Source organism: Ictalurus furcatus, chromosome 3 (genome assembly GCF_023375685.1).
Source record: "Ictalurus furcatus strain D&B chromosome 3, Billie_1.0, whole genome shotgun sequence".
In the NCBI taxonomy this organism is placed as follows: Eukaryota; Metazoa; Chordata; class Actinopteri; order Siluriformes; family Ictaluridae; genus Ictalurus; species Ictalurus furcatus.
The window spans coordinates 7,227,054-7,250,277 of record NC_071257.1 but is presented as its reverse complement, the minus strand read 5'-3'; the positions used below and the strand labels follow the sequence as shown (position 1 = coordinate 7,250,277).

General features: G+C 39.3%; 1 protein-coding gene across 1 annotated transcript in view; it reads right to left on the bottom strand.

Moving 5' to 3' along the window:
* plpp4 (phospholipid phosphatase 4) overlaps positions 1-20,691 on the bottom strand; it is a 112,298-nt gene extending 91,607 nt beyond the window's left edge. The window contains exon 1 of the mRNA XM_053620579.1: positions 19,521-20,691. Coding sequence (XP_053476554.1) covers positions 19,521-19,609 — 89 coding nt within the window. The 5' untranslated portion in view covers positions 19,610-20,691. The remainder of the gene's footprint in view (positions 1-19,520) is intronic.
* Positions 20,692-23,224: the final 2,533 nt, after the last annotated feature.

The following is a 23,224-nucleotide window of genomic DNA, read 5'->3' as shown; positions in this document are numbered from 1 at the left end:
TAATAAAACCTCAAACTGCATTTGCAGCCATCTTCGCCTCCATCTCATGACTCATACGCTGTTCACAGAACTTTCATACATTTGCACCTAGCACTGGACACCTGGACAAGAAACTGTTAGTTGTCACTGTCATATCTAAGGGCTGCACTACAACACAAAGACAGCTGCTATAATTAATAACCTCAGTTCTGAGGGAATAACACATTTATCCACATTGTGTTATTTATGAACACTCCATACTGTTTTTTTGCTGCTTTATCCATCTGAGCTGTTGCACTATTACTGCCAAACACTTTATACTGTTTATACAACAGTATAAACAGTATACCTTATATACATTATAAACCTATAATGTTACTTCGTTGCTACCATTGCACACATAGGATATATCCATCCATCCATCCATCTTCAACCGCTTACTCCTTTTCAGGGTCACGGGGGAACCTGGAGCCTATCCCAGGAAGCATCGGGCACAAGGTGGGGTACACCCTGGACAGGGTGCCAGTCCATCGCAGGGCACAATACATAGGATATATACTCTTTTTTATTGTATTCTTAATCTATTATTACTTACATAGCATCTAGTAACAAAATTGCAAACCCAGTTTCATTGTACTTGTGCAATGACAATAAAGATTTTCCATTCTATTCTAAACAATGGACCTTTTGTCCACATTCGTACATTTGCCATCTCAGTATTAGCCTGATGTTATCATTTTTGAACCTCTGACTTCTAAAAAATGGTTGTTGATCTTGGGCTTTTTTTCTTCAAATAAAAATGCTAAGCCTTCTATCCAGGTTTTATATTTAATTAGAGATATTTATGCATGGACAGCTGAAGATATGAACCTGTGCCCATTGAAGCGCAGACAGAAGTGGAACCCAATGTGGTCTTCTGCTGTTATAGCCCATCCACCTCAAGGTTTGGCATGTTATGTGTTCTGAGATGCTTTTCTGCTCACCACGGCTGTAAAAAGTGCTTATTTGAGTTACAGTAGCCTTCTTGTCACCTCAAAGCATTCTGACCAGTTTCCTCTGACTCTCACATCAACAAGGCATTTCAACATGTAAAACTGCTGCTCACTGGATGTTTTTTTTGTTGTTGTTGTTGTTTTTGGGTTTTTACACTATACAGATTGTTGTGTGTGAAAATCCCAGGTCAGCAGTTTTGAAATACTTTTTACCAGCTCGTCTGGCACAAACAACTAATCAAGTCAAAGTCACTCAGATCACATTTTTTTCACCATTCAGAAAATTGATGTGATCAGGATGCTCTGATGTAGGCTAATTAGGCTTGGGGGGCATGGTATGGTGGCTTAGCGGTTAGCACATTTGCCTCGCACCTCCAGGGTTGGGTGTTTGATTCCTGCCTCTGCCTTGTGTGTGTGGAGTTTGCATGTTCTCCCTATGCTTAGGGGACGTCCTCCGGGTACTCCGTTTTCCTCCCAGTCCAAAGACATGCGTAGCAGACTGATTGGCATTTCCAAATTGTCCTTGTGTGAATGAATGTCTGTGAATGCAATGGACTGGCACGCCATCCAGGGTACCCCTGCCTCGTGCCCCGAGTCCCCTGGGATAGGCTCCAGCCTTCCTGTGGCCCCGTGTAGGAGAAGCGGCACAGAAAATGGATGGATTGATGGACGGATTATTAGGATTAAATTATCTGCATCATCTGCCACACGAGTCCATGTGAATTAGCTGTTACTGTAGAAAGACATTAATAAAAGCCTGTGGTTTGCCTTGCAGCTGCAACTACTGTCAGAGCTGTGCTGTTGTAGAAAATGAATTAACACCTGCTCACCAATCTGATTTTCGCCTTCAACAGTGCAACATCAAGTTATAAAGTTATTTGGCCAAAATGTGCAAAAAACATGTTTTGACAGAACTATATTAAGCTCCTACTAGTAGGACATTAAACATTCAAATGTGGCTTTTTTTCCAAGAATGGCAATAATTCCAACAGTATTATAACAGTGGCATTTGTTGTAACCACCCTGGTACCTTCACATTAAATTTGGATGTCTGACACCTTTGAAAGGTTATATTGAGCTTTGTAATGTTTGTCCCACCGTGCTTGAGCGGCTACAACAGGAGCAGGTGTTGTTCAGACAACAGAGTGTTTATGCATCACACTCATATATTCACCTCCACTTTATTATTCTGTCACTTGAACTCTATGAGGCTCAGAATTCAATCCTCATGGTGCCCACAATTCCTAAAACGTGACACTCCCCTCAATTACTGTTATTCAGACCCAGCAGAGACTTTGCTCTAAATCTCTACACATAGTGCCTGAAAATTATGGATCGCTTACGACAGTGTCACTGTAACTTCTTCAGTGGTTTATGATCAGTACATTCTTGCTTCAGCAACTGGTGTAGTTGTAGCGGCTGCTACACTCACTGTCCTCGAACTTCTTAAAGACATGTCTGGGAAAATAAAGCAACCATTAAACAAGAAGGAAAACTCTAAATTGTGCTATTCAAACTAGGACACCGAGAAGTCAAGCCATATCTTGAAATACAGAGGTATTTCAGACACTGTTTGAGCAAATGTTATACAATAGAGATAATGGATACTTGCATAACATTGGCACATCCTGCACTGATTTTGCATTTCACTGAGAGATTTTCTTTGTCAGTTTTTTATTACTGCTGTGCGTTATTGTGTGTGTATGTGTGTGTGTGTGTGTGTGTGTGTGTGTGTGTACAAAATTACAGACTGCAAGAGTGTCAATGATATTATAAACAGTGTTGGGAAAGTTACTCAAAAAAAGTAATCCACTACAGATTACTAATTACTACAGATTACTAATTACTACTTTAAAATTGCAATCTGATTACATTACTGATTACTGCATGTAAAAAGTAATTTGATAACTAATTACTTTACTTTCAAGTTACTTTCAAAACCTATCAAACTTACAAAAATACACTACAAAGTGAAACTCATAGTTCTTTCAGTAATTTTAGTGCACGTCAATGTATGAAATGATCAGAAAACGTTGGATTTATCATAAAACTTGCCTCGGGTGTTGTCAATGTTTGTAGGACCATACTGATAAAATATCAAACTTTTCTAACTAGGCTAGTTTGGTGTCACTAGCTAAGGGGAGGCACAACTAAGATATGGGTTTAGCTGCTACAGTGCCATGCAGAGTACATTATTTTTCCTTATGCTCTACTCATATCGTGTTCACATAAACTGGAATTCATAGATATTTACACAACTTGTTTTCTTGCTCAGCATCACAGGATGTTACTGTTTCAGTTTCAACCCATTTACTGGTTTAAAAAATAAAAATCAGCATATATCCATTTTTCCTCACAGTGACTCTGTGAGCTAGCATATGGCAGAATTGAGAGACTGTCAGTCAATAAGACACGACTGTTTCCACGTATTTTCCTGTAAACACTGCCTGATTGATCTCACCTCCAGTCACTGAAGATATAACATTAGAACACTTCTTTTACTGACGTTCAGTTACGTAGCGACAAACCGCTTCAAGTAGAAAATTATTCAGGGTTAAAGAAAAAATTTCGGGGCTGCAGCCCCCAACGTCCAGGCCATGTCAGTCCTCTGGCAGCTGCTCAAAACGTGATAAATTTTAAAAATGCATTTTTACTAATATATTGTATTCTTAACGATAAATTTGTAATGCAAGTAACAATTTTATTGACGTCAGTAACTGTAATAAAATTATATAAATTTAAAATGTAATGCGTTACATTACTGCGTTATCAGTAAAAGTCATTAGAATACAGCATTATTTTGTACTGAGTTATACTCAACTCTGATTATGATTACACGTCAGAGACAAAGAACAAATTCACATAAGGGTTCATATAAACTCACTGGTCACTTTAATAGGAACACCTGTACACTTGCTCAGTCATGTAATTATATCAGCCAATCAGGTGGCAGCAGTGCACTACATAAAATTATGCGGATACAAGTGAAGAGTTCTAGATAATGTTCACGTCAAACCTCAGATTGGGGAAACAACGGGATGACTTTAACCGTGGCATGCTTGTGGTGCCAGATGGGCTGGTAATTGAGTTTTTCAGAAACTGTTGATCTCCTGGGATTTTCACACGCAACAGTCTCCACAGTTTACATAGAATGGTGTGAAAAACAAACCACATGCAGTAAACAGTCAAAAACACCTTGTTAACAAGAGAGGTCTTAGAAAAATGGTCAAATTGGGTCAATGAAGGCTATGATAACTCAAATTATCACTCTTTACAACTGTGCTACATGAGCAGAAGACCACATCAGGTTCAACTCCTTTCAGCCAAGAACAGGATTCTGAGGCTGCACTGGGTACTGTACATGCTCTCCGAAACTGGATAGTTGAAAATTGTAAAAAGAACAAGTGATGTCTTCCAATCTCCCTCTGTCCAGTTTCGGTGAGCCATGATATCCAATGTAGGGACTTTATTTTGAGAAAAGGAGCATCTTCAATAAGTGTCTGTAAAAGAAAAAAAAAAAACTTTCAGTAGTGTACATGCTCTGGTGATGCCATGCTATGCTGGCTGATTCTCCTAATGCTCATGCAGGATTAAAATGTCTACAACATGCTACTGTGTGATGTGAACATAACAATCCCACTGATACCATTTCAAAGTTCTTGCTCACCAGAAGTGGAGCATCGGCATGTGAATTATTTACAGCATTGCTAAGACAAACAGCAGAAACTCACACTGCTCTCAATGACACAATTTCCATCTACCTACACACACTGCCCTTTTGTGACTTATACAGAGTGTACACCTAACTGAAGCATGCAGTTAAAGGACAGGAGTCATAGAACCAAACGTTGTGTAAAAGATATAAAGCTGCTATGAGTGAAAGTGCATATTTTCATAGGTTACACACATTTTTATGCTTCCTGACCTCTTAAATGTTTTTGTAGGAATAAAAAAAGGAATACTATTCAGTTAGTGGCACCCATATTGTCTTATTTGCTGATAACACGTAGCTTAAAGTGGATAATATTTTTTATAATTATTCAACAATGATTTGAATTACAGACTTCATACTTCCCACATACCTTCATGTATATGTTCACTTCTTTGATCAAGTGCAACTTTACCCATATTTGCAGTGAGTACCTTACCTTTTCAGTGAAATCAAAAGGAGTTCTTTGGTAAAATTATACCAAAGCAGCTCAAGTGTCAAAATGAAGCCTTTATTAAACCTTTTCAATATATCAAGTACTTACAATAGATCATTGGATGTCCATTATGTGTAGGCATTGAAGCACACACAGAAAAGTCACGCATTTAAATGATGGTGTAGTAAACAATTGAAAGGTAATAAATGGCTTTTGCATAGCAGATGTTGTAGTGTGTGATAAGAGGCAGCAATATGATAAAAGTTGTACACTCACTAATTTCTGTGCTCGTAATTATGTATTGTAATTGATTGACGATACAGTGCTCATAAAGATGTTTTATTTTTGTTGAATTTTTTCCCCCTTTCAATTTATGCTATAACACAGTAGTAGCCATAATGACCATGGTTGTTATGGTTAAAGTATAATTCTATGACGTGATAAATAGTATCACAACCTTATGAATCTATTGCTATTCATAATCATGAGCGCACGCATGTTTATTTAATTACTTTAAATTTATTTAATTACTTTAAATTTAATTAATTACTGCGGGCACATCTTTTCTGTCTCAGTGCTTCCACATCTTAACAGTCTGACACACTTTTGAAGCAAGATGCAGTACTGTTATAACAGGTTTTACCTATCAGGATCAGAGTGGATCCGGAGACTATCCCAGGAACACAGGGCACCGTGCACACACACCTTCACACACTCATTCACACCTAGTAACGATTTAGCATTTCCAGCCACCTACCAGACTTTTTTGGACAGCAGGAGGAAACCGGAGAACCTCAAGGAAACCCAAACCAACATGGGAATAACATACGAAACTCATGCTCTGATAGTAATTCAAGCTCAGGATTGAACCGTGTGACTCTGCCACATTTTTTGACCTGGTAAGGAACAAATTATATTTGAAAAATACTTCTGGTTCCGAGTTGTTTTTTTTACTTACCTGGCACAAAAAGAAATTTTCACAATAATCTCCAGCAAGAGTGGACGAACACCTTTTTTGTTTTTTCAAACAGAGAGCGATATACGGAAGTCCAGAAAGGCCATGCGTTTTTTCTTTTTTTGTGTGTGATCTCAAGATAACAAAAGTTGTTTTCTCAAGATCACAACTTGTTTTTCTCATATGTCGAAATGCATTATTGGGTATACTTACTATACATCAGGGAAGGCCTTGACAGAAACTAGCAGGTATAGTGATAGAGCTACAGCCTTACAGTCCTAAGGTTGTGGGTTCAATCATCCATTTTCCTTACCGCTTATCCTACACAGGGTCACAGAGGAGCCTGGAGCCTATCCCAGGACACCCGGTGACAAGGCGGGGGGGGTGGAGGGTGCCACCCTGGACACTGCCAACCCCTTCGGAATCAATAAATGTATCTAACCATGCATGGAGATGTCCCAGTCCCTCAAATTGACTGGCAATGAAACTGACCCACCCGGTCATGATCACTATAGCGTTCACTGTGGTATAGTTGCAGATGCTAATTTGGAAATGGTCTAGCAGTGACAAACAAATGGCTAGATAGCTGTACTTTATTGATCCCGAAGGGGAAATTTAAGAAAAATGTATTCGAACTCTACACCCAACCTGAGCTGTAAGGCCACAACCCTACCACTGTACCAACTATTTTCTATTAAGGTGCTCTCCGATTAAAGAATTAAAAAATGTATGTACGTATGCTTAATGATGCATTTCGCCATATGAGAAAAGTATGTTGCGATCTTGAGAAAACAACTTTTGTTTTCTTGAAATCACACTTTCCGGACTTCCGATATGCATGCAACTTGCATGTGGACATAATGAAATCTCAGTTTCGTACATGCTTTTAAAGACAACTAACATGTATTAACCGTGCTGGTTCTCCCCTACAGAGTGAAAAGCTTACTTCGGTGTCCAATGGATCCAATTTATTTAAGCCAGCTTCAGTGATGACATCCACAACACATCATCAGCAGTGACTAAGGCGTATGTAAAATACAATATTGAGTGTAATAAACTTGAATAAGGTGGATTACTTTCTCAATAATTTCTTTTTTAGAATGGTTTCGGAGGAGAAATTTCAGTGGGACAAACTACCATACAGAACCAAATGTTTTGGTTTTCACACCATAATTTCAATCATTCAGAAAGAAAACCACAAGCTTCTGTTCCCCCATTTTTTTCTTTCCTTCTGTACTCTGAAATGTAATGACTAATCTTGTGTTCTGCCAGTGAGGAAAAATGGCTTTGACGCATTTGTTGCTTACTTATGTGGATTTACCATTTGGATGAGAGTGATGTGTGCAGTCGTACATTTTGTGTCTGTAGTTTTTTAGTCATGACTGTGTAATTGCATTGTTGTGTATCAGGTTTTGTAAATTAGGTGAGAGTAGCAACAAATCTGACTGGTAAATATTTTAAACAGCAATTGATAAAAGCTGTAATCACTGTAGATGTCATGAACGGAGTGACGGCACAAAATCTCATTATCGGGACTATATATGTGACACATTTCATTTTCCTGCCATTATTGGTCTTCTTTGCTTTGCCTTTAAATGTCACGCCTCCATTTTCATTTTCAATTAGCTTGGATCACACTTCCAGGCTCTTTTTAGTGCATAAATACCACTAAACACAGATGACATGCTTTTTGCAGCAACATACTCGAATGCTTTAGGCAAATGATGACCTCTGAATGTTTGGCGCTTGAGGCAGATTTGCATACTACAGTTGGAAACAAAACAGCAGGTGTGGTAAAAGACCTGAGTGATTTGATAACACTTCACTGAATAATTGATGAAACAGCACAATGATTTCCTTTCTTTTTTAGTGCTTTCTAAGCTGTGTGTAAGGCTCTGCATGGCACTTTGTGGTTCATTTGGTTGGCAGTTTAACAGTCATGTATACTATATTTGCTTACCATTACACAATCTCAAGGCACAACGAGACAAATTAATGAGTTACCCTAACTCTGTGCCCTTGTCTTGGAGGCTTAAAAAATGGAGGCTTATTTTATGTAAAAACAAAATTATTTTCAAAGGTTAATGGCTCAGGGGATGAGAGAATCAAGTTAATTTTACTCTTGTATTGCCTCTCAGGAGTCTGGCTTTTATAACAAAAGGTTAGCTGTCATAACTTCATTTCTTCCTCAAGTCCTCTTATGTATTTCTAAAATGCAACCAATACACTTCTTTAAGCTAAATAGCTAACTCAATTTGATATTAATTGAATTAAAGATGAGCTTTGAGGTTTCTATGTTGTCTGTAAAAAAAAAAAAAAGAAAAGAAAAAGAAAAAAGTGTCATCAAGTTAAGCCAATATTTATATCTGGCACAGATTTCTAAACATATAAGATCAGGAAAAGTTCATTACAGTTCCATGTATATTCTATGTATTTTGTTTTGTTTCCAATCCCCACACATACACTATATAGCCAAAGGTATATGGACACCTAACCATCACATTCATATGCCTGAACATCCCAATCCAGATTTAGTCCCTGCCCGCCTTTCCTACTATAACAGCTTTCACTCTTCTGTGAAGGTTTTACGCTAGATTTTGGAGTGTGGCTGTAGGGATTTGCACATTCAGCCACAAGAGTATTAGTGAAGTCAAGATTTGATGTCGAGTGAGGAGGCCTGGTGTGCACACAGCAGTCCAGTTTATCCCAAAGGTGTTCAGTGAGGTTGAGGTCAGGGCGTTGTGGAGGCCACTTGAGTTCTTCCGCTCAAACCTTGGCAAACCATGTCTTCATGGATGTCACTATGTGTACAATTGCACTGACATGCTGGAACAGGTTTGGGCCTCTTAATTCCAGGTAAGGTGAATCTTAATGTTAAAGCATACAACGACATTCTAGACAATTGTGTGCTTCCAAGTTTGTAGAACCAGTTTGAGGAAGGCCCACATATAGGTGTGATGGTCAGGCTTTCACATACTTTTGGCCATATGGCAGTCCATACAGGATTTCTCAGCCAAAAATGCTAGATTTGGCTGCGGCTTTTTAAAATTTGCAAAAAGTCTTTTGCAGTGATGTTTATTGGTAAATGAGACCTTTTTTTTTTTTGTTCGATGCACATGAATTGAAGAGGGCTTTGGCTGAATGCGCGTTGTGATTATGCCATGTGGCGCATCTTGGTCCAAATATGCAGATTTTTTTTTAAATTGCAAGCTCCTCTGAATATTGTTTCCTTGATTTTGCATTAATTTCTGCGACTGCATAATCGGAAAATCCTGGAGGGACTGATATGGTGTTTTCTGAACACAATATGTCTAAAATACATCTAAAAATCTATCAAAATGGTAAAGCTGGTCAGCATGGATTCTATGAGAGAAACTTCAAAATGTAAAACATTGAAATACCATGCCTTCCCTTTCCATGATAGATTTCCATTCAACCCTAGCTCAGAAAACTGTGGCCTTGAATAGAAAGTTTTGCTGTCAGACTCAAGAGCTGCACTTAGAAACTGCAAAGACGGACTCATGATCTAGGAAGGAAATGTTGTGAAGTCAGTATTGCATTTGAGAGGAGAAAATCTGAGGATAAAAAAAAAGTTATATAGAAGAAAAGAATACACTCATTTTGACACAAGTGGTATAGTGAGCAATGTTTAACGAGATGCAAAGAAGCTGATGATAATAGTTTTTATAGTATTAAGTGCCTTTAATGGAAAGTTTCATTTCACTGCTTTACCAAGATTACTGCTTGTATCAAGATACAAGGTCAAATCTAGAACCTCTTTGGGGAACTATTACTGTACAACAAAGGAACAGAATGGGATCCAAATATAACCCTTTTCGGACGCCAGGAATCCTTAACTATCTACAGAACCTCTTGTAGAACAACTGAAGAACCTTTCGTTAACGAGTTCTACACAAACATTGAAGAGTTTCCAAATAACTGTATACTAACAAACAAGAACTTTTTTGCACACTCTGCAATGAAGTATATTAAACAAGAAAAAAATTATTTTAAGTGAAAATGCATAAATGTTAATGCTTTGAATTTTACTTGGAATTCCATGTGCTCCATGTAAGGACATACAGATACAGTATGCATACCTACAGATACAAATACACAATATAGAACCTTATAATACTGAGGACATGGATTCTTAATCTTCCCTAACAAACTTTACATTAGACGATGCATGTAGACTACATGCAAAGACTTCCATGTTACACTAGTTCTCATGCTGCTGCAAAAACTGCAATGTAACTTCATGGTGTACAATACTGCTCACATTGTATACTGGGGCTGTGCGATTAATCGAATTTTCCATTTCAATTTTGATTATGGCATCCGACGATTATGAAAACAAAATAATTATGATAAAATGATTGTTGTGCCGCATTCCATTTTGCAATTTTCTCAGTTTGTCTTTTTAAAAACCACGCAACATTTTTCTTTACAGCGGTGTGATTTCACCCCTCCCTAAAAGGCCAAACTCACTCCCCGCCAGGCTTTGGCATTTTTAGTTCACCTCGAGCCAAGATGTCAGAAAAAGCGGCGTTGGTCGACAAGAAAGGTTATACCATTTCAGCCGTTTTGGAAATAATTTGGTTTCAAGGAGTCCAATGCGGAACAAAAAGAAATAACGTTTGATATCATTGCACTCATTTCCTCTAGCGTCATGACAGCTGGTCTAAATACTGTATATATTTATATATATATATATATATATATTTATATATATATATATATATATATATATATACAGTGAGGGAAAAAAGTATTTGATCCCCTGCTGATTTTGTACGTTTGCCCACTGACAAAGAAATGATCAGTCTATAATTTTAATGGTAGATTTATTTGAACAGTGAGAGACAGAATAACAACAAAAAAATCCAGAAAAACGCACGTCAAAAATGTTATAAATTGATTTGCATTTTAATGAGGGAAATAAGTATTTGACCCCTCTGCAAAACATGACTTAGTACTTGGTTTAAAAACCCTTGTTGGCAATCACAGAGGTCAGACGTTTCTTGTAGTTGGCCACCAGGTTTGCACACATCTCAGGAGGGATTTTGTCCCACTCCTCTTTGCAGATCTTCTCCAAATCATTAAGGTTTCGAGGCTGACGTTTGGCAACTTGAACCTTCAGCTCCCTCCACAGATTTTCTATGGGATTAAGGTCTGGAGACTGGCTAGGCCACTCCAGGACCTTAATGTGCTTCTTCTTGAGCCACTCCTTTGTTGCCTTGGCTGTGTGTTTTGGGTCATTGTCCTGCTGGAATACCCATCCACGACCCATTTTCAATGCCCTGTCTGAGGGAAGGAGGTTTTCTCCCAAGATTTGACGGTACATGGCCCCGTCCATCGTCCCTTTGATGCGGTGAAGTTGTCCTGTCCCCTTAGCAGAAAAAAAACCCCAAAGCATAATGTTTCCACCTCCATGTTTGACGGTGGGGATGGTGTTCTTGGGGTCATAGGCAGCATTCCTCCTCCTCCAAACACGGCGAGTTGAGTTGATGCCAAAGAGCTCCATTTTGGTCTCATCTGACCACAACACTTTCACCCAGTTGTCCTCTGAATCATTCAGATGTTCACTGGCAAACTTCAGACGGACATGTATATGTGCTTTCTTGAGCAGCGGACCTTGCGCGCGCTGCAGGATTTCAGTCCTTCACGGCGTAGTGTGTTACCAATTGTTTTCTTGGTGACTATGGTCCCAGCTGCCTTGAGATCATTGACAAGATCCTCCCGTGTAGTTCTGGGCTGATTCCTCACTGTTCTCATGATCACTGCAACTCCACGAGGTGAGATCTTGCATGGAGCCCCAGGCCGAGGGAGATTGACAGTTCTTTTGTGCTTCTTCCATTTGCGAATAATCGCACCAACTGTTGTCCCCTTCTCACCAAGCTGCTTGGCAATGGTCTTGTAGCCCATTCCAGACTTGTGTAGGTCTACAGTCTTGTCCCTGACATCCTTGGAGAGCTCTTTGGTCTTGGCCATGGTGGAGAGTTTGGAATCTGATTGATTGATTGCTTCTGTGGACAGGTGTCTTTTATACTCCCTTTAACAGTGTGCTCCTAATCTCAGCTCGTTACCTGTATAAAAGACACCTGGGAGCCAGAAATCTCTCTGATTGAGAGGGGGTCAAATACTTTTTTCCCTCATTAAAATGCAAATTAATTTATAAAATTTTTGACATGCGTTTTTCTGGATTTTTTTGTTGTTATTCTGTCTCTCAGTGTTCAAATACAACTACCATTAAAATTATAGACTGATCATTTCTTTGTCAGTGGGCAAACGTACAAAATCAGCAGGGGATCAAATACTTTTTTCCCTCACTGTATATAGTAGGGATGTCACGAGAACCGATACTTCGGTACCAAGTTGGTACCAACATTGTTAAAACGTGACGGTACTTGTTTTTCTGCAGTAGCATTGGTACCAATTCTAATGAATTGCAATTCTTCCGGACCTGATGGGGGCAGCAAATACGCGCAAATGTTTTAGTCAGTCCACAAGTGGTGAACAAGAACAACAAGAACTACAAGTACATGGGAAAAACTACAGAAGTTTAGCTGAGCCACGATTTGTTGAGAGGAAAGGTGGTATGGAGTATGGAAATACTTCACATTCGAGGCGGATGAGAACAAACATAATTGATGCTGTGAAGCCGGTGTGCAACCGATGCTATCGTTCATTTCAAACAAAGCGAGAAAACACCTAGAATTTGGCGAAGCACCTGAAAGACGGTCCCTATATTATGTTTGTTTGAGGCAGCTGGCATTGTGGCCGTGGAACCAGCTAACGTTATGCTCCATGTAATGTTTACGATAGCCAGTTATTTGTTAACGACGCTAACGCATTGCACTGTTATAAACTACCTCTGAATGGGCCACCATGCATCGCCGTTCAGCCCGTGTCCTGTAAGCTAAATGTACAGTATCTCACAAAAGTGAGTACACCCCTCACATTTTTGTAAATATTTGATTATATCTTTTCATGTGACAACACTGAAGAAATGACACTTTTCTACAATGTAAAGTAGTGAGTGTACAGCTTGTGTAACAGTGTAAATTAGCTGTCCCCTCAAAATAACTCAACACACAGCCATTAATGTCTAAACTGCTGGCAACAAAAGTGAGTATACTCCTAAGTGAAAATGTCCAAATTGGGCCCAATTAGCCATTTTCTCTCCCCGGTATCATGTGACTTGTTAGTGTTACAAGGTCTCAGGTGTGAATGGGGAGCAGGTGTGTTAAATTTGGTGTCATCGCGCTCTCACTCCCTCATACTGGTCACTGGAAGTTCAACATGGCACCTCATGGCAAAGAACTCTCTGAGGATCTGAAAAAAAGAACTGTTGCTCTACATAAAGATGGCCTAGGCTATAAGATTGCCAAGACCCTGACACTGAGCTGCAGCACGGTGGCCAAGACCATACACCGGTTTAACAGGACAGGTTCCACTCAGAACAGGCCTTTCCATGGTCGACCAAAGAAGTTGAGTACACATGCTCAGCGTCATATCCAGAGGTTGTTTTTATGAAATAGACGTATGAGTGCTGCCAGCATTGCTGCAGAGGTTGAAGGGGTGGGGGCTCAGCCTGTCAGTGCTCAGACCATACGCCGCACACTGCACCAAATTGGTCTGCATGGCTGTCGTGCCAGAAGGAAGCCTCTTCTAAAGATGATGCACAAGAAAGCCCGCAAACAGTTTGCTGAAGACAAGCAGACTAAGGACATGGATTACTGGAACCATGTCCTGTGGTCTGATGAGAGCAAGATAAACTTATTTGGTTCAGATGGTGTCAAGCATGTGTGGCGGCAACCAGGTGAGGAGTACAAAGACAAGTGTGTCTTGCCTACAGTCAAGCATGGTGGTGGGAGTGTCATGATCTGGGGCTGCATGAGTGCTGCCAGCACTGGGGAGCTACAGTTCATTGAGGGAACCATGAATGCCAGCATGTACTGTGACATACTGAAGCAGAGCATGATCCCCTCCCTTCGGAGACTGGGCCACAGGGCCGTATTCCAGCATGATAATGACCACTGCCTTGCTAAAGAAGCTGAGGGTGAAGGTGGTGGACTGGCCAAGCATGTCTCCAGACCTAAACCCTATTGAGCATCTGTGGGACATCCTCAAATGGAAAGTGGAGGAGCACAAGGTCTATAACGTCCACCAGCTCTGTGATGTCATCATGGCGGAGTGGAAGAGGACTCCAGTGGCAACCTGTGAAGCTCTGGTGAACTCCATGCCCAAGGGGGTTAAGGCAGTGATGGAAAATAATGGTGGCCACACAAAATATTGACACTTTGGGCCCAATGTGGACATTTTCACTTAGGGGTGTACTCACTTTTGTTGCCAGTAGTTTAGACATTAATGGCTGTGTGTTGAGTTATTTTGAAGGGACAGCAAATTTACACTGTTATACAAGCTGTACACACACTACTTTACATTGTAGCAAAGTGACACTTCTTCAGTGTTGTCACATTAAAAGATACAATCAAATATTTACAAAAATGTGAGGGGTGTACTCACTTTTGTGAGATACTGTAGCTACTGTCACTAATAATTATGCTTTTAATAAATCTTTTTGGCCTGCCACCATATCAGTGAATTTAAACTAATGCTTGCATTCAGAGTATAAGGTGTGTGTGTGTGTGTGTGTGTGTGTGTGCGTGCGCGCATCTGTGTGCGAGTGTGTGTGCGCACGCGGGTTTGGGAGTGCACCTCCACTCATTGTCAGACAGTGTTTGATAACTAAAATATCCCCCCCTCTCTCTCTTCTTGCCAGTATCAGCCAGAGGAGGATGTCCTCCAGGAGAGTTTTTAATTTAATTTTTTAAATTTTATACCACACTGTGGTATCGACTTTGGTATCGAGTATCATGTACTTTTGGTGCTGTCGGGACCAACTACTATATATATATATATATATATATATATATATATATATATATATATATATATATATATATATATATATATATATATATATGTGTGTGTGTGTGTGTGTGTGTGTGTGTGTATACATATACACATCCATCTTCTACCACTTACTCCTTTTCAGGGTCACGGGGAACCTGGAGCCTATCCCAGGGAGCATTGGGCACAAGGCGGGGTACACCCTGCCAGTCCTTCGCAGGGCACACAATCACACACCCATTCATACACTACGGACACTTTAGACACACCAATATATATATATTTTTTATTTTTTTCCTTTCTAGAGCTCACTAATAGTGAGAAACTACAGGCTGATCTAAACCAGAAGACAAAATTTAATTGGCTAATTTCATGTGATTCGCATCACGTGACGTGCTCCTCTAGCTTACAAGACAAACATCAATACAGAAAAAAGAGATGTGGAACACACAGAAATTTCGTGCAAAAGCACAAAAAAAACGAATGTAAGCTGCTATCCATAGCTGGAATAAGTAAGGAAAGTACATGTAGAGGCATAGTGATCTAATTTATTTTTATTTTTATTATACGTTACTTTTTTATTATACATTACTTTTTTTATTATACATTGCTTTTTTTCAGTTGAATTATATTCAAGGAAATCCACTGTTAAAAATACAATTAAAAAAATTAAACTAAAAAGTTCAATAAATGCATGCTGTTTCCAAAGTCAATGAATAATAGTGTTTAATATTCATTATCTCAATATTGACCAAAATATTTGTGATTATGATTTTTGCCATAATCGAGCAGCCCTACTGTATACCCAAATATGTTTGATTTAAATGCCTGAATACAGTTGAACAATAAAAGCCTGACAAAAGGACAAAATGTTGTTCTTGTTTTCAACCCAATGTAATTTAAATACCCTGCTGCCTAATGACAAGGCAAAGAAACAGTTAGACCTTATCAGTTACACATAGCGGGCATTTCAGTTAACAACTCCCACCAGTCTCTCCACAGATGTCATCAGGCTCAAATGTTAAATGAGACAAATGTAAGGTGTGTTTACTATAAATCGCCTCCTTAGTGCTTCTGCTTCTTATTTTCACCATGGAAAACACCAGGGGTAGTGAAATTAAGTGACTGATCAGCTTTACTCACTGAGTTGAGTGATCTGGAAACACATGGAAGTGGAAAACGTTGAACTCAGTCAAGGCTTTTACTTGCCTACCTTCTCCTTAGTACTTGGCAAATCTCTTTCTGTCCGCTGAGTGCAACTGGTCTGTCAAACACTATTCCTCAAACTCTTGGCTCAGGATCAGCATTCTGCAAAGACACTTCTTGGCACATGTTATTTCTAAGCCCATTAAAATTGGCCCAACGTGAACAAAGTGGTTGACTGAGCACCCAGAGCAACGACTATACAGTGGAGCTCATACACCACAAAGTGCCGAATGAGCAACCAAAAGAAGATGACAGTAAGTATTTATGTTCTAACAAATGCCAACAATAATCTTCTGCATAATCGTGTGCACTCTTATTCACTGATGCATGTGAGATGTACACCTAGCCTCTACTGTAGTGCTATGCTCTTTAGTTTCCAACATAAAAATTTCCCAGCGTTTCCTCAGAAGGACAAACCAGTGACCCATTTTGGATTATAGATTTGTTCTTTTTTTTCTTCCTAAAAGTGTACACGAGGTTCTGACACACAAAGTTAGCAGCCAGTGTATGGATTTTTAAGTACCGCTGTTTCAAGGATTCTGCTTAACTGAACAATAAGCATTAAAAATTGATTGTTCAGTTGTACATTATTGCTTTACTGCTAAACCACTGGGCTTTGCCGTTCAGACATAAATTACTGAGTTCACTGGATTGGCCTGTTGTCTATGTTTCTAGATTTCTGTCTATCAAAAATGTCACTTTTTGCCAAGATGAGAAGCCCATAAACTCATTAGCATGCTTATTCAACAGAACCAAGATTAGATCATATCCTGTAAAGAATGTCTGTCCCAGCTACTTCCTATCCTAGCAAGCGCATGAAAATACATCCACCCATCCATTTTCTGTAACGCTTATCCCACGTACACAGGGTCACGCGAAGCCTGGAGATTGTCCCAGGGAACATGTAGTGACATGTGGACATAATTTAGTTTAAAGTGGTTTTTGGTTTACTAAACTTAGTGTCTCATTTCCACATTAAACTAAACAGTATCAATGTTGAGTACATGTGTGCATGAAGAACAAAAAAATCCTTCTAGGGCTAAGTAGCAGAAGGATTTAGCCAAAATATTTATAATGATGAAATATCAAAGTATCCCAGCACCACCAAACTACCACTGCTGGGCCCTTGATCAAGGCCCTTAACCTTCAACTACTCAGCTGTATAAATGACATAAATATAAGTCGCTCTGAATAATGGCATCTTCCAAATGTGTAAAATGCTTAATAGCCAATTGTTTGCTTGCTGGTCATAGTTTAGTTTCTCAATATATCCGTATGTATCATGCATTTATCTCAGAAAACTCAGTCCAGCTATTCTTATCAAGTTTGCACATACAGTAGAAGAGCTAATAATTATGATTAGATGATCTGGCATCTTATCTTGTATTTGTTGTGCCAAAACAGCAATTCCTCATCCTTTTTTTTTTGCCAAAGGATGACAGTGGCCTGGCATCACCATGTCACTAGTCCAATTAATTTGCTGAAACCAATTATTTGGTTGCTTTACCATGTCATAAGTGATTTGCATAAAACTAATGAAATCTTAATTCAATTTGTGACGTGTCGCTTTACCTAGAAGCGTAGGTCCAAATTATCCCCATTACTCCCTTAAGAAAGAAATGGTCACCTGTTTCAAGCTAAGCACGAGATTACTTCTCTTTCACTTCACATCATCCAGCTTGAAGTCACTGCTCACTGCATTGGCACTTTAAATTAAAGATAGGATTTGAGTCTGTGTGTAGGGCAGAGCTGGACTGAGGAGGACTGGTTTTGTGTTTTCTCCTCAAGAGGGGAGTGTTTTTGATAGAGAATGATTGAAGTGTTAGTGCAAGTGTAAATTGCATAGTGTCCCGCAATGGACTAGTACAGGCTCTGGATCCAGTGCAACCATGATCATAATAAAGCAGCTACTGAAGATGAATGAATGATTGACTCCTGTAATAGATACACACAACGCGGACGATGCTTTTATAGTCCAGTCACCAATAAAAAACAATGGTGCAAGACTGTGAGAATGAAGACATGTGGAATTCACGTTGCTGCAATCTCGAAAGCTACTACTGTATCAGTAAGAACTCCACCCAGCCTTTTTCCATACTGCTTATCCTACCCAGTTTCATGGGAGAGCCTAGAGCCTATCCCAGAGAACTCTGGGCACTAGGTAGGGGACACCCTGGATGGGGTGCCAACCCATCGCAGGGGTCAATGGCACACACTTTTACACATTACAGACAATTTAGAGATGCCAGTCAGCTTATAATGCATGTCTTTGGACTGGAGGAGTAAACTCGAGATTAATATGTTAGATCAGATTAGATTAGATTCAACTTTACTGTCACTGTGCAGAGTACTATACAGAGCCAATGAAATGCAGTACCTGTTTCTATTTTGAAAGGCCATTCTTTCATTCCAGAATTTTCAGAAAATTAGATAATTTACATATTATAGACTGTTATGCCTAATTAGAATTTATGGTCATATTATAAGCCAACATGAGTACAAATATAAATATTTGTGCTCATATTATAAGCCAAAAGCTTAGTGGTTAGCACATTCTCCACACCTCCAGGTTTGGGGGTTCGATTCCTGCTGCTGCCCTGTGTGTGCAGAGTATGCATGTTCTCTCCGTGCTGCAGGGGTTTCCTCCGGGTACTACATGTATGGTAGGCTGATGGGCATGTCCAAAGTGTCCGTAGTTTATGAATGGGTGTGTTAATGTGTATGTCAGTGTGCCCTGCGATGGATTGGCACCGTGTCCAGGATGTACCCCACCTTGTGTCCGATGCTCCCTGGGATAGGCTCCAGGTTCCCCATGACCCTGTAGGGTAAGCGGTAAAGAAAATGGATGGCTGGAGATATATATATATATATATATATATATATATATATATATATGTATATATATATATATATAGGGTATATACAGTATTCCATGATGCACACAAGTAAAATTCAAATATATTACCTTGTTAACACTGGTGACATAGCTTCAGACAACATGTGGGATATTTTGCTGTTCTCTTCTTCTGTTTAAAGCACTGCAGTGCTGTCACTACGGTTGGTAAAATGTACATTATGAATGCCCTCTTGTCTCTGCTCACCAAAAGCACTACACACCTGAAATTTCAAAAGCTCCGACAGATCCAGCTGTGATTAAAAAACACCATGCCTAGACTCACAAACCTCGTTCAAATGACTCTCTCCAAATGCAGTGATATTTTGACATATTCTTCGTTGGATATGTATTTTCCCATCTATCTATCCAAAATATTTATTTTTTTTTTTTTTGCCCGACTTGCTATGAGACTGTAAAACGCTACTCACACGAAAACTCCGAAGAGCAGCACTCGGATTCCGATCTCCAGCGCCAGCTCGCGCATGCTTTTCCTTCGGTCAGGAGGAGACATCTTCATGATCTTCTTGCTTTCTTTTCTTTTCTCTTCTCTTTCAGCAAATGCAAATGTGATCCAAAAATTGCCTGAAAGTCATCTGCGCTCCGCTGCCGTCCTTTATCGCTTTAGCATCGCAATAAGATGCTGGTAATAGTGAGGGGAAAATGCGCGTTTGGATGCAGCGCGTGCAAAGAAACAAATATTTGTTTATATATGTTTATAATAACAGTTGGTCCTTGGTGCTCGTTTGGTGTCCGTCTTTAATCCATAATGTGTTCCAGTGATGTTGCCCATGAACTAATTGCATCATTTCAATTGATTAAAAAAAGGTCTGGATGAAAAGAAGACTGAAAAAAATTCTCCAGGTGATGCAGCATGCCAGTAAAGTGGCTCGAGTTTGAGCGGAAACGCTCTCACGCGCTAGAGTTCGTGTTTCTGCTCCACTAAAACCTCTTCCCACACACTGATAAGCGATTGGTCGGCCCACACCTGGCCACCGCGGTACTTACAAAACAATACGTTGAAAATTACTCACAGGTTGCTTTTTTTTTGTCAGTTTTCTCAGGTTCAAGCAGCAACAGGAGCGGTTTTGCTTGTGTATCACTTTCGCTCGCGCCTCATCGCAGCTGCGCTTTTATAGTCTCGGGCGCGCGCGCCGCTGAGTGCACGATGACGCAAGAGCGCGGCAAAAAAAATTAATAAAAATAAATAAATAAAACGTAGGAGCAGCATGGAAAGCAAAACAACACACAACTACAACACTTCTCTTATCTCACGCAATATTATGAATATTTTACACAACACTAAAATGGGGAAGAAATCTGTGAGGGACACTTGTCTGAACAGGGAAAACAAAAACAACCCTCACAAAACTTCCAGTTCTAAATTTATTCTACATTTATTTCTCTTTACTCATGGTTTAATATGTGGGTGGGTACACTTCTCAAGCTCTCCGTGGAACGGGTTTATAATTACTCGTCATTTTTGTACATATGGTTCTTACAAGCACGTCACATGCCCATGTTGTGCTAACACAATCGCCTCACACTCCCTAACCACTGATAGCTTGCTGTTAACACCTCACTAACAAGGGCCAAAACAACACCGAGTCCCTACACCAATGGGAATATAGAAAGATATTCTTTAACTCAGATTGTCTTCCTACAGTTAAAGGAGAGGCTCTACTGTGCCAGGATTTAGCAAAAAATGCCAAGCTTTCTGTTCATAAATACGTCTTTTTTTTTTGTTAGCGTCGCCAACGCTGCATGCATCATACAACATACTCTCTTCTTCTAATGTCTACATCATGTATTAGCATGGTATGGTAACTATGGTGACTATGGTATTGAAACCATAGTTTAAAGTGATAATTCACCTAAAAATTAAACTTCTGTCATCAATTACTCATCCTCATGTCGTTGCAAACAAAATGCAAGTCGTCCTCTATGTTGAAATCTGAAGACATCTTTGTCACAAAGGTTGTTCTATGTGACTCAGTTTGTGTCCCTCAGCATCCCTTACTGCATGAAAAGAGCTGTAATCGAACCAGTAGATTACTGTATACGGCACTGTATTTCGGACGTATTCAGAAATGTACTGTCCGGGAATGTTAAATTGCACACGTTCGTATACACCCGGTTATATACCATCTCTGACATAACCTTCCATGCTATGGCCACTTGTTGCCATGGAAGATAATCCTGACAGGGGATGTTTTCACACCAAAGTGATAATTAATATTTCTCACCTAATATTCATTCATCTCAAGCTGGAGTGGTTGGCCTTAATCTTAACCTGCCCTGAAATCTTGACAGCCATTGGGCCACTGTATGCACTGGCTTTCATTTTATTGGTTACACTCAGAAATCTCCCAGGTTTCATTAAAAATGTCTTCATTTGTGTTCCGAAAATGAACGAAAATCTTATGGGGAACGACATGAGGGTGAGTAACTGATGACAGAATTTTAATTTTTGGGTGCACTATCGCTTTAAGGCAGGGGTTCTCAAAAGTTCTTGCGACCAGTGACCCCCTTTAACTCTATGACACATTTCCTGGACCCTCTCAGCACAGATGGGGTTTTTTTTCTATTTAAATATTAAGCTCATTAGTCAAATACAGTAATATTCTGGCTATTTATTAGAGACCTACGGCATTTCCATTCCTGAATTTTCCAACAACAGAACATATTAGGCCCTAGGTTATAAGGTATTTTATACAACAGTTAGTTCCAATCCACTAATTTGAATGGCTGAGCTGCACTCCAAGAGTGCTTGTATTTACTATAACTGCACTGGGACATTTCACTGTGTGTATCACTACGCTCGTCTGTGTTCGCCACTTAAAATTCCACTTCCCTAGTTCGAAACAGTTACTACAGTAGTGTTAGCAACACCATCAACAGACATGGCAAATGATGCTTTTCAGGAATAGGGACGCCAATTTGATCAGAAGCACCTTTAATGGGAATGTGCAGATCAATTTGAGCTAGCTACCAGATAGCCAACAGCCTAGATGTTGGCTTTAAATGTGATGGTGGCTTCTTCATGATCTATTTCCACTAACGGAGCAAAAATAAACAGAACATTTGGCCAAATTGTGTCTGAAATGTCACTTTTTATTATATTAATTTCTTGTTCATAGAGCTGTTGTATAAAAGCAATATCGCACTGACAATTGCATGCTTATACTGAATATCAGTACGGCTGTGATTAGCTACGATTACCTGCAGCGAATCACAGCCGTGCCAATATTCAGCATAACCAAACACTTACTCATGAGATATTGCTTACATTTTTATAGGCTGACTTGTTTTTTAGTTTATTATATGGCCAGGCAAACCAGCTAATAACTACAGGAAATCAATAATACATTTTATCTTCAAATATAATAACCTAGTTTACTGCGACAGTGGTGGATTGTAATTTCCAACACTGTGCCAAATTAAAATTGTGTATCTCCTGCCTATGCTTCAGAGATCCCACTTTGAAAACAACAGGCATTAATGAACCCAGCCTACACATCAGGTTCACTGAGCCTGCACTTTGCTCACTAATGACTATACACAGATTTGGATGAAGACTAATACAGTGATAGATGTTCCAGTTGTTCTGGTGACTGAATTGTTGTGAGTTTAAATCCCAGAGAGAGCTCTGGGATTGGGCCTTTGCGCATTTACCTTACTGAATGCTCCTTTGTGTCACTTTCTATTAATAAATGTTAATATAACTTGACCAGGATTACTTTAAATATGATGTGCCCAATGTTTGTGGTGACAATCTAAAAGTGCTGTAGAATAAAACAGTAAATTATCACAAGTTTTATTTTTAACCATAAAAATACTCCCAAGCGATATGGCTTCCTCTCAGACTTGCACTTTAGCTAATTATGATCTGCTTACTTACAGAACTGCTTACTTATAGAACAGCTTACTTATAGAACTATTTACTTATAGAACTGCTTACTTATAGAACTGACTGTTTACTTACAGAACTGCTTACTTATAGAATAGCTTACTTGTAGAACTGTTAATGTAAAGAACTGTTTACTTATAGAACTGCTTACTTATAGAAATCTTTACTTATAGAACTGTTTACTTATAGAACTGCTTACTTATAGAACTGCTTACTTATAGAACT